General features: G+C 39.2%; 1 protein-coding gene across 3 annotated transcripts in view; it reads right to left on the bottom strand.

The window, feature by feature from the left end:
• Positions 1 to 13,594, bottom strand: part of TENM1 (teneurin transmembrane protein 1) — a 774,784-nt gene that overhangs the window by 534,727 nt on the left and 226,463 nt on the right. For all 3 annotated transcript variants that reach the window (XM_078065077.1, XM_078065079.1, XM_078065078.1), the window contains one exon: positions 11,181 to 11,461. In XM_078065077.1, the coding sequence (XP_077921203.1) occupies positions 11,181 to 11,397 (217 nt within the window). In that variant the 5' untranslated portion in view covers positions 11,398 to 11,461. The remainder of the gene's footprint in view (positions 1 to 11,180; positions 11,462 to 13,594) is intronic.

Below are 13,594 nucleotides of genomic sequence, written 5' to 3'. Positions count from 1 at the left end.
AAGCATACTATATAATTCCGCATTTCTTGTGACTCTCCCATTTTTCAAAACTACAGATTACTTTTCTTCCAATTAGTGAAGGTGATTTGGGACCATATTTATTGATTCATTTAAGGCATGTTAGCATTTAGCCTGGTTGTATGTCAATGTGGTAATTTTTTTTAAAGTGTTCTTGAAACTCTGGGCTTGAACCATTAATGAGGAGACATAAATGGACTTCACTAGTGAAGCCTTGTAAATGTCTCAGCTGAAGCTGGAGAAATGAATCTTAACTGAAACCTTTAAATTCTATGAAAGGTTTGGGCGTGTCCTTATTAATTTTTTCTTGCCTTAGAGCTCATTTCTAACTGCTTTCTTACGGGACTTAAAAGACACAAAGAGTCATTTGCTCAAACAGTTAAAGACTCAAGAGTCATAAAATTAACTACTTCATGTGTTACAGGAACGACTGGCACCAAAATAGCCCTGCATATGGTTAGGTTTAGATTGACAGGGCAGCAGAATCCTCAGCTTTTCATACAACGGCTTCAAATGAGAATATTTCCAAGGTTCTAGGGGATTCAAGACTTATCTTCTGCCACCTCTAGACCCTTTCAGAATTATAATGAGAAAGAAAGGTGCTGAAAATAAATAGAACTTATTTGTATATGGAGCTAGTTCTGCCTCACAGATGACCAAAAAAACCAGAGTAAGAGTTTTCTGATAGGACGGTTTCCTGACAGGACATGGGGGTATACCTCAGCGTCATGCCTCTGCAGATAACTTAAAACTGCTTTTGACTGTTCACATGAATAAAAAGCTACATCTGGAAATGCCAATTCTGAGTCTTGCTCAAATCTTTGTAATAAAAGAGAATCAGCATGGAACACGGACATAGTCCCAATCAGCTCTCTGAACTGAAACCCTCCAAGATGCCTCAGTTTCCCTGTTATCTATTGAACCGAATCTTCAATAGCCTTTGGGCCTCAGCCACCTCGCCTCTTGTGTTTGTCATTCAAATTATCTGACCGACCCTTGTCTGGCCTTTGTGTTAACCATATGGTAAATGGTCCGTAAAGAGTTAAAAGGAAAAGAACAAAGCTCTTTTTTTTTTTTGTCCCCAGTCACCACAATCCCAGGGCTATCTATTCCCTTTGATCCTGCCCTGGAGCTGAAGCAATTCACAGAGAGGAACCAAATTATGTATCTGAAAGAGGAGGGCTGCTTTGTTTCCCAGGGCATGGCCCATCTATGTGACACCTCGCCAGGAAGCCAGTCCTTTCCTTCTGAAATTATGCAGATCCTCAAAGGAAAGTACACAATTGCACTGAGCAAAGAGTTAAGAAGAGAACACCGTTATCGTTCTCCCTACTATAGTGTAGGCTTTAATAGAGATGTAAGAAGAAGCATTAGAGGGTTAAACATAGTATTAGGCAAAGTGGGCTCAGGGACAGACAGCAGAAATGAAATGGATGTGCAGAGGCAACAGATATTTTCAGACTGAGAGCAAAAGGCTACGTCGCCTCAGAAGCATCAAGGCAAAAGAATAGAGAAACTGACCTGCCTATGCCTGGATAAAGAATGTTCAACAGCAAGAGCGAGACGATCAAAGGTAAAACCGCACTCGTGTAATATGTATGTAGTTAGTGGTAACTGTGTACTGTTTCGTAAAATTAGTTTAAGAATCTATAGAGACAAGTCTTTCCATCAAATTTAGTTCTACTAGGTGAACACTACCCATTTGGTAATGAACTGGTATTTAGGAAGTGGCAAATTGTACGTGACTGTGGCTACCTATACTCGGAGCTAACTGATAAAGAGGAAAAGGGGAGCTTTACAGAAATGATGATGTTCAGAAGGATGCTTGCAGGTGTAAACTCTATACTCACCACTGTAAATACCCTTCCTCCATTTTTCCACCTTTCTGGCTCCCTTCCATTCTCCAAAATCGCATTTCTAACTTACCTGTACAATATATCTCTGTACACATCAGCATAACTTAAAAATATCATTTGTGTGTTGGGGTGTGTTGTATAAATGTCGATATAAGGAAAGATTGCCTCCCTTGTTAGAAACAAAATCCAGACCATCTGTGGATTTAGCACTGGGTGGAAACCTTCCTAGTTAATGATGATAGTAGTAAATCAAGGTGACATAATGCCAAGGGAAGGTGAAATTCAGGGGCTGAGTTTACTACTTGGCTGGCTCCCACCCCCAACAGCTTCTCCTTTGTAGCTCCTTTTAGCGCTAAATCTTGGAAGATTTAAGTTGCATTAACTAAGTAGAGATGAAATTCCCTTAGCAGAGAATCCTAACTCATGATCTATGGATGCAGAAGGACTTCAAGGGCTTCCTGAACTCCTTGAAATGTATGGCAGGGATACAATATCTTCATTTTCTTCTGAACGGAAGATTCAGAGCTTTGATCAGATTCTTAAAGCATTTGGTAGTGTCTCCTCCGGTACCCCTTGCTGTGAAAAACCATTACTCTGAGCACTGGGAGACACTCCAGGATATTCGGAAGAATGGCATGATCTGATCTGTGTTTCAGAAAGATCACTGGTAACAATACAGAGGAGAGTCTGGAATTCCCTTTTCCTTAGAAGAAGAAACTTCAACTCATCAGGTATACATCCTATCTCCCTTAAATCTGTCACAGAGTGGCACCCCAAAAATATAGAATTTCCAACTTCAGTTTGGCACTCAATACTGTTTGGAAACCGTTTTTCCAAGTGAGAATGAATATTCATTGCACAGTGTGGACATCACTGACTAGAGCCATACCTATGAGTGTTGTGAAAAGAATATAGGCTTTAGTCTGAAAAAAATTATGGATTTATATCGTACATCTATTTACTATAATTGAAGGGTCATGACGATTATCTCTACATCAAAGAGTTATGGTAAGGACTAAATAAAAAACAATATTTATTTATTTATTTATTTATTTATTTATTTATTTATTTCCTCACATCTCCATCTTCACTCCCACCTCTCCGGACCTCCAGATGTATTTGTCAAAAACCTCTCTTGTTACTCATCTGAAACTCCTGACTCGATCCACACTTTCAGCAGATAACCTTGTCTCCATCCAAGAAAATTGAGATCATTACAGCATGAACTTCATTCAACTCTTGCCACTCCACTTCAGAACTTACTTCCTGTCTCAGAGGAGGCACTGAATCCTTTCAAAATCTTTCTCTCCACCTGAGATCCTACAACATTCTCCAATAGAGCCTTATTCTAGTCATCACATTCAATTGCATTCACTCCTCAAATCCTTATGATCTGGGATGTTTCTCTAAGATTACTGAAATTGTTTGCTCCAAGGAAGTGAATCCCTGCCTTGGATGCACACTGGAATCTCCTGAGGAATTTTTTTAAATGCCCGGGTCTCATCTGTGGAAATTCTGGCTTAATTGGTCTAAGGACCAGTCTTAGCACTGGGATTCATAAAACTCCCCAGGTGATTTTAATGCCAGCCAAGGTGGAGAATCTCTGGTCTAAAGTCAGCAATGACCTTCTAAATGGCCTGTTTTACTGCCTTTTGTCAACTTTCATTCTACTTGTTGATTCTGAAGTGTTTGACAATATTAGTTACATCTTTTGCTGGAAAGTCCCCTCCCTTGGCTTATGTGATACCCCTTCCTTTTGATCTTTCTCTGACATCTGAAGACCACCTCTTTTCTTCGGCCTGCTATTTTAAACGCAATTGTTCCTCAGGGTATCATATTTGGCTCTCTTTATTTTGAACTGTACGTATTCTCCCTGGATTATCTCTTCCACTCTCACTGCTTCTGGAACCATCTATTTATAGATGACTCCAAACACACACCACACACACCACACCACACACACACACACACACACACACACACACACTGACATCATTTCCTCGAACTTGAGATCTGAATTTTGAGCTATCTGTGTGTGTTAGTTATGGCAGTGGGCTCTAATGTCAGACCTTCCGGGTTCCAATCCCATTCCTATTACTTACTACCTCTGTTAATATTAGGCAAGTTACTTAGCATCTCTGTGCCTCGCTTTACTCATCTGCAAACAGGGATAATAATGATTCCAACCTCATAGCATCATTAGGACGACTGAATAGCATAATCCATCTAAAGTGCCTTATTCGGTGCCTGGTGCTTAATAAACGTTAGATTTTTCTCTTATAACCATTGTTATCATCTCCAAGCCAAGGACATGGTTCTAGCTTCTAGACTCCCATGGTACTTCACATATATCACTATTGTAACACCAGTCACCTTGCATCACTGTTGCTGGTCTGTATTTGCTTTCCCACCATACTCTGAATTCTTCGAAACGGTTTCTTATTCATCTATTAATCTTGAGAGTTTAACACAAAACTTGGCACAGCCAAGCAGAGCACTGATAAGGAGTAGGTTTCATCTCAATGTTTCATCTCAAGGAGGTTCATCTCAATTACAGTTGACAACTGATTGACGATGCTTGCATGGAATGCTGTGTTGACGGGAATGTGAGGTTGTCGCTGGGCTCAACAAGAAAGAACACCATGATTTGATCAGGGCTGTGTGCCAGGGGGCAGGTTAGAGGGAGCAGTGGTGCAAATGCCATGGACATTCCATCACACATTTAGATACTGTGTAAGTAAATGTTTATCGAATAGGTTTTCATGACCAAATGATACTAAAAGACATGAACCAACTAGAGTTACTGCTAAATAACTTAGTTTTCTCTCAGAGTCTAGGTTCTTTCTGGGCAGTTGTAGATTTTTATGCTGGAAACTTGTGACAGCTAGAAGTACAACATGCTCACAGCACTAAATTCATTACAGATGATCAAATGCTAGTAAAATTTTCATTTTATAGGCCTTGCCACCTTCTATTATACCTGCCATCTGTGATGTTTACCATGTAAATACAGATCCTGAGATTAAAAGTTCTTTTAAGATTTTCATAGGAACTGTTGCCGAAAATTTTTAGATGTTAAGCAAATAATAGTTTATACTACTGCTAAGTGCTTGAAATAAGAATCGAGAAATGTGCTTCTCAAATTTGGGCTTCTGTCTGCTCCTTGAACCCCCAAGTGGCAGTGGTGTTTAAGCAGCTTCTGTGGAATGAAGTGGCAATATTAGCCTAGGGCAAGGAGGGGGGAAATAATAGTCACTTGTGTCCATTTACTTCAAGATGAACTTCATCCATCTACCAAAGTACCTGAAACGTAGTTGACACTAAATGAAAGCTTGATGAGTAAATGAAAATGGATAGATGGACAGATGGATGCATGGATGCATGGATGACGAGGTTTGTTTCCATGTAATCTTGGTAAATACAAATCGGCAGTTCTAAATTTTTTCCACCAGATGGCGATAATGTGAGATTTAAGCTTAGGTTGTAAGACAGAGGAAAACAACCGACCAAACAAAAACCCATTAGGAGAAAGAGAAGCCACAAAAGAGCAGGTCAAGAAGGCAGAGAGAAAATGTTTGTGTCGGCTGTAGTATCTCAGGAGTCTGTGATCTTGTGGGATTTGTAACAGGTCCTCCCCGTACCTCCTTTTCTGCATGGGTGACTTCACATTCATAATTACTGATCGGTAAAATGGCTACATTCAAAACTAATCTCTTCTATTATAAAAATTATAGGGTACTTCTCATAACTAAAATTATTATCCTTGGTTCATACATTCATATATTTATATTTTCATTTGTCTTATGCTAATTTTTTTAGTTGATTGATGCCTCCCTTAGAAGTGAGGCTACTTGGGGAAAACTGCTAGCCTCTGTGCCTCCAGGAGATCTACCCCTGCTATCAGACCTGCCAAAAATCATCTGAAATAAGTTTGCCTGGGCTCATCTATCCCGTTAGTAAAGAACTGTGAATAATATTAGATTAGTGTCCATACCTTAATTCGAAAGCTTTTCGAAGATAAGAAAATCAGTTTTAGAATCCAACCCTGTGTGTACCTGGGCGAGTGGGTGCTGCTTTCTTGGCAAATAAAAATAAGAATTTAAAGATATTTTCAGATGGGATCAAGTATTTCCTCTTATTACTATTTCCCCAAAGCAAGCCCTGAATTGGATGGCACAACAGCTTCCCTAAAAAGTGAAACAAACAAACAAACAGACTCAGGAATATTTCATTATAAATTAGATAGCACATCATCTGCCCTTTTCTAAAGATCATCAGAATATAAAGCTTGTTAAACCTCTTTGTAAACCCTTGGTGACTGAAACAAAAAGAGGCTGGCAAGGTTGTCAGGGAAGGAAATGAAGGGAAATTAACATTTATTGAGTTCCTAAACATTTTCACATGTATGATCACAATTAATACTTATGAGGTAAGTATGGGAGTAGTGTAGTGTAGTGACTGATGGGAACTTCAGAGCCAAGGACTTGGATTTCCAGTCCAACTCTTACCAGTTTTTAGCTGCAGAAACCTACCAGCTATTTCTCGCCAAGCCTCAGTTACCTTATCTGTAAACTGGAAATAATATGTCATACTTCATAAGGTGTTTGAGAAGCAAATGTAGAGCACCTAGCAGAGTCCCAAAATAGAGTAGGTACTCGTCAAGATTTATTTTTATTATTACTTTTATTTTTATCATTGTGATTATGGTGTTGTTGGTGATGATGATGAAGTCAATTCTGCAGATGAAAAACAGGCTCAGAGAGCCGAAGTAACTTGCTTAAGGCGGCACGGCTAGTAAGCCTGAAAGGCATCTAGCAGAGTGTCTGCCACCATGGCAGGTGCCCGATTATATTTGCTTTCTTCTTTCCCGACTTAAATCTCAATGATTTTCTGAGAATTTTATTCTTTAAAAATAATGAGTCAGGCTCAACTCTAGCTAGGTTAATGCAAAGTACTACCACTCATATAAATATGTGAAAATTATATTTTCTTTTGCTCATAGGTAGTAATACATGGAATAAAACAACAAAGTAGATGCCAGACCTCACCAAAAAAGATGATAATTAGGTCCACGGTTTTACCTAATGAGGGATAATTCATTTCTCCCCCAAAGAGGTACTTATTTTCCCTCCTAGATGTCATTAAGATCAGCGAGTCAGTGACTGATAAGATCCCAAGTTTCTGGACTTTCACCTCCTGGATTTTCATACTTGAGTATATATAAGTCAGTGCACCAAAGGATAGTGCTAGCTAAAAATTTAAATAGGTTGAAAATGTATTTATGTAAGTTCACAGATGATAGATTCAGGTTTTTGTCCTTGGCCCTTTTCTAGTCTCACTCTACACATTCTCCCTGGGTAATATCATCCATCCCCAGGCATCAACTGTAAGATACTGATGAACTCAAATCTACTTATATCAACAGTCCAGATCGTTCCTGAACTCTAGACATGCATTTCCAAGTGCCTGATAGGAAAATTCACCTGGATGTCACCCAAGCGTCTTAACACGTAACATGTCCAGAAAGAAATTCATTCTCTTCCCTTCCAAACCCACCCTTCCTCCTATTTTCCTTCTCTTGGTAAATGGAGCATCATCCTCCCAGTGTCCCAAACTTGAAATTGAGGCATCCTTGACTCTGTTATCTCTTTCAACCTCAACAACTAATCAATTACCAACTCCTATCAATTCCTCCACACTGATATCTCTGCACTATGTCTCTTTACCTCTTCTGATACAGCCAGAGTTTATACCGTCATTGCCGTTCTTAGCCTGGCCTAGTTCAGTAGCTTCCTAGATTGTCTCCCTGCATCCAATTTTTCCCACCTGCAATCAATCTGTTATACTGCTGCTTGTATATCTACAATGTTCTTCTACACTTTTCATCCTAAAAATCTTATTCAACATGAAGTTCTCCATTACTTAAAAGCTGTGGTTTTTAATGCATAAAGGAAAAAAAGAACTCCTAAATTGGTCATGCAATACTTTTTGTGATCCAGCTCCAATGTACCTTACTCTTAGCCATACTAGAATTTTCACCATCCCAGGCCTTTTCACAGCTCTATGCTTTTGCGCCTGCTAATCTACCCTCTTGGAATGTCTTTTCCAAGTAAGATCGTATTCAAATTTTAAGACCTAGATCAAATATTACCTTTCTATGGACCCCGATTCCCTGTGTATTTCCATATTCCCTTTATTTATCTATAAAAGTACTTACTATGTTCAATTGTAATGATTTGCTTGATATCTATTTTCTCCACCACGTTATGAATTTCCTACAAGCAGAAACTATTGGAGTCATCTCCATCCCTAGCACTGACTCAGGGCTTGACACATCGTGAGTGCTAAGTAAAAGCTTATTGAGTACTAATAGGTCATTGAAAAAAAGTTAGGATGGCATCATAGAAGACAAACTTCCATCTTCTCAAAATTCATTTTGATCACAATGCAGAGACGAAATATGAGGCTGGCTACGCTCTTTACACTGACTCAGTACAAAATTGCTTATATTTTTAGAACAAACTATCACTAGAAGTGCATTCTTTTTTTTTTTTTTAAGATTTTATTTATCCATTTGACAGAGAGAGAGACAGCAAGAGAGGGAACACAAGCAGGGGGAGTGGGAGAGGGAGAAGCAGGCTTCCTGCAGAGCAGAGAGCCCGATGCAGGGCTCGATCCCAGGAGCCTGGGACCATGACCTGAGCCGAAGGCAGACGCTTAACAGTTGAGCCACCCAGGTGCCCCTAGAAGTGCATTCTTATTTAAACTCACAACATATGAGGTCAAGCACTCTATACTTCATTCCCATAACCCACAACTCACAATTGTAAGTTCATATTCTGTAAAGACAAACTTATAGAAAAATATTCTAATGGGAACTACACATTTCTCAAAGCATAAAAGAGCCAAAAATAGTTAGACAGATGAATAAAATTATCTTATAACAAATACACAGTCATTAGCAGAACAAATAGGAAAGATTAAAATGAATTACTTGAAAACACAGATACAAAACTTTTACCAATTATGATAAGAGGTAAAAAATGTGTAATATAGTTAATATCATAAACATTTAAGGTATATTTAAATGTTAGTATGAATATATAAAATCTTTGGCTCAATTTAAAATTTCTCTAATGTAAGATACTAATACTAATTAGGATACAGTAGTTTTCATTTATAATAACTGCATTTTACATGGTCCGGGGCAATACCTGAGAATTTGCACTTCTAACAAGTTCATGGGTAATGCTGTTGCTGCTGGTCTAGGCCTCACACTTTGGCAACCACTGATCTAGATAATCAAATGATTTTTTTTTCATCTCAGCATGGACTTACTCTTAAAAAAAAAAAGTAACCTGTGCCAATGTCAGTATTTCATAAGTAGTTTTCAATGCATGATAAGTACTTATGTTTTGCTTGACAGCAACTTATTTCTTAAATTAAAAATTATAGAGCACAGATTATATGCAAAGTATTATAGAAAAACAGAGATCAGTAAATAAATCATGATCCCCATCTTCACTGAGTGTACAATCTAGAAAAGTATATACCAAAATAATAAAAATCAGAAATGGGTACAAAGGGGCTGACAGTACAACAAAGGCTCTGTGGCAAAGATGCTGGGAGACCAGGCCTTGAAGACAGTTAAATATGGTGAAACGGAGATGGCGGAGAAGGGCATTCCAACAGAAAGGGGGCAGCATGGCTGAAGGACTGAAGGGATGAGGTGAGGTCCAAGGAGATCAGTTAGGAAGCAAAAACAGTTGAGGTAAAAGAAAATGAGAGCAGTGATAATGCTAATGGAAAGAAGATGGATTTGAGACAAGTAGAAGTTACATCTGCTGGAAGGAGCAACTGATTAGGTACGGAAAGTGTACGTGGAGGGCTGGGGAGAATGGGAACTTCATGAACAGATCTTGTGATGGAAAGAAAAGGAGTGCAATTAGAGATGTTAAAATGATTGCTGCCATTTTAGATCTATCGATTTAGAGCTGCCAGTGGAGATGTCCATTCCTTCGAAAATGTCTCGCAGGTAACTGAAAATGTAGGGCTAGATCTGGGAAAAATGATGGAGCTGAAGATAAATATTTGGAAGTCACCCAACTAGAAGTGATCTTTGAGGCTCTCTGAGTAAAAGTGATTTCAAAGGGATGGAGCAGGGGCGCCTGGGTGGCTCAGTCAGTTAAGCGCCTGCCTTCGGCTCAGGTCATGATCCCGGGGTCCTGGGATGGAGCCCCATGTGGGGCTCCCTGCTCAGCGGGGAGCCTGCTTCTCCCTCTCTCTCTGCTGCTTCCTCTGCTTGTGACCTCTCCCTTAAATAAATAAATAAATAAATAAATAAAATCTTTAAAAAAAAGGGTGGAGTAGTGGTCCTCAAACTTGAGTTGCCATCAGAATCCCCTGGAGGGCTTGTTAAACCACAGATTGCTGGGTCCCTCCTCAGGGTTTCTGATTCAATAGGTCTGGGGTGAAGCCTGAGAATCCGCATCACTAGCAAGTCCTATGGGTGATGCTGCTTTTGCTTCTTCAGGGCCCCTAAGTTTAGAACCACTGATCTAGATCATCAAATCATATTTTTTTTTCATTTCAGCATTGATGTACTCTTTAAAAGAATATATTAACCTGTACTAGTCAGTATCTTCTCTTCTGTGTAGTTGAGTATCTACCACTGCTTAACTATCAATCGAAAAGAATAAGGCAATCGTATTACTATCTACCTGTTTTCTATGTATTGAACACTGTCTTTCAATCCATAATTGAGAAACCAAGGCTGTCCAAAGGATCTGCTCTACATTACAGCCATGGTAGGAAGGGTTCCAACGAATTCTTATTTTCCCTCAGGACTGCGTTGCACGAAGTGTCCACATTCTGATGACAGACTTTCCAGACCTTGTTTGGTGGTCTCCACTAACCTTTCTAAAGCTCTTTTAGAAGCCAAATATTTATTTGAGAATTTCATCCCACATAGGCAATGGCTTGAAAAGCACTTAGCTGTTTACTTTTCATCTTACTATAAATTATTTATCCTTCAGTCTGTAAATGGCTATTTGTAGGATTAGACAAATTTTCAATGCTCTGATAAGAGGATTGTTGCATCTAAATTCATGCATAATCCGTAAAAAGCACATGTAACCTACAACCTCAGCTGGATTGGCATATGAACAGATTCACTAAGCATATATAAGCAGTGCACATTATTAACCAGTTAACATCAGCAAATTTGTTTTTGAAACCTAAGTTTACATACACAAGCATTCTCTACTGAGAAATAATATTAGATTTAAAAATCCAGTAAAAACACACCTTGAGTAGATTTCTCCACTTCTTTCCTCTTCCTGCTCTGGCTATTGTAATTCATCCTCAGCTCTTGGTTGTACTCATGCAGAGTTTCTCTGGAGTTGTACGACTGTCTTGGTTTTTGTCCATCTTCACTTTCATCAGAAGAACTTGTATAAGCTAGATCCATTTCATGCTTGACTTTTGAGAGAGGCTGGTAGGGTTTGCAGTCCGTTTGCTCCATGTCTGATTAAGCAAGCTCAATTTCATGAAACGAAGGAAGAGGAACTCCTTTAATGTAAGCAGTCCTGGAAGAGAGGGAAAAACACAGCCTTCTTAGATTTGTCCTTTTGAGAGGAAATGCATCTGGCAGATTCACAATTGGTTCTGATAATACTATCAAAGGAGTGAAGCAAAAGACAAACTAGATGACATGAAGCTAGCCTGAGGCAATAATAACACTCTGTGTTATATGCACACATTGGCAAGCATTTAGGATTAAACTGGAGGTTGCAGCATCAGAAAATACTCGAGGTAGAAGAGAGACAGCCTTCAAAAATATTTGTATTGGAATGCAAATAAAGGACAACGTTTTCTAAGGTGTGTGCGTGTTCTTAATGATAATGTCAGTGGTTAGGTTAAAAAACATTCTAAGATTTGAAAGTGGCCAGGAGTACAAATGCTAACCTAGCACATCCCACATTTGAAATGAAAACTGGTAAGAGAACTACATTTAGCAAAAACAGAGTCTTGCCTCTGGTTTAATACTGCATTTAAGAAAGGGGTTTTGAAAGAGAGAAGAATTCTGAGTGAGGGAGGTTCATGAAATAAAGTGTCCTTGAGGGGGACTAAGCTCTTTGTGTCCATATTGTGGCTTTTGAGCCTCGGGCTTGCAGAGGATTTTTAATGAGTTAGGTGGCGGTAAATTTTTGTTCTTCATAGTTCCGAGAGGATGTAAACAACACTTCTGGTGAGTATACTGGTACAGGAACAGCAGGATCTAAATTGGGTTTAGAAATAGAAATTTTAAAACTTCATGATAAATCACTGAAAGAACCCCGCTTTCCCCCACAGAATGCTGAGCTCGAAGTCACTAAGGCTCTTAGGACAAGGAGAGGCATTATCTGCCTTACCACAGACATGTTTGAGAACATCAAATGCTATTTGAGATGTCCAAGTCCTCCGAAAAGCTTAAAGCCCTGTAAAAATGTACTTATTTTCATTCCTTACATTATTTTGTCGTTATTTGCATCAAATGCTGCAACTTGCAACTTGGTCCTTTTTTGTGCAATGTTAAAAAACCTAGTTCAAACCTAAATAACTTCATGATTTTATTTTGCAGTGAAATGGACTCCTTTATTTTTCTTAAGCTCTTGGCCACAGGTATTTTCAAAGAAATCTACAGACATCTGGATAGTGGTTCCTAAATCATGTGCATAATCTCACTTTTTGGAATTCCTATTGTATGAATAGCAAACACACAGAATACAGAAATCACTCAATAAAGCTTATGTATTGACTGATAGGCATTCAGTGGTACCTAATCCTTTGTAGTAGGAACAGTTTCATGAAGCGAATTGTTACTTCCCTAACCGAATGTTAAAGTCCTTGAAGGCAGAATCTGAGTCTTATGCTTCTTTACAGCCCCCATACCACTTAGCACTACTCTAGGCACACACACAAACCTACAAATTCCATAAATAAATGGTCTACAGAAACAGCAGTTTGGTATGACTTAATACAAGAGATGAGCATAGTTGGAGAGAAAGCAAATCGAATATTGTAAGTGAACATACACTGATGATTTGGCAACAATCTAACCTCATGCCATCTCATGAGACATGCTGTCTATACACTCCCCAATTTATAGCTCCAGCATAATCTCTCCCCTGAGCCACAGACGTGAATATCCCGCCGCCCACTCAATATCTCTACCTGGCTTCTCAAACTTACTATGTTCAAAACCAATGTCCCGATTCCCATGGCTTCCCAGACCTGCTCCTCTCACGGTCTTCCCCATCTTGGTAAGTGGCAGCTCCATTCTTCCATTTGCTCAGGCCACACACATCGATTCCTGTCTTTCACATGTAATCCATCAGTAAATTCTGTTGGTGCTACCTTTGAAATATATCCAGAATCCGATGACAGCTCTCCACTTCCCCACTCCCACCTCACTGGTTCAAGCCATCATCCCCCACCTGGATTATTGCAACAGCCTAACTGATGCGCTGCTTCCACCACTGCTCTCGTTATAGCACATTTCCCACACTACAGCCAGAATGAAGCTTTTAAAATCGAAGTCATGTCATGTCTCTCTTTTGCTCCGAAGCAGCAATGGTGTCTCATTTCCTTCAAAATAAAAGCCAAAATCCATACAATGACCAACAAGGTCCCTACAAGGTTCACCTGTCTCTCTACCTTAACCTCTCTAATCTCATCCC

Source organism: Halichoerus grypus, chromosome X (assembly GCF_964656455.1).
Source record: "Halichoerus grypus chromosome X, mHalGry1.hap1.1, whole genome shotgun sequence".
Lineage (NCBI taxonomy): Eukaryota > Metazoa > Chordata > Mammalia > Carnivora > Phocidae > Halichoerus > Halichoerus grypus.
This window is presented reverse-complemented; position numbering and strand designations above follow the sequence as displayed.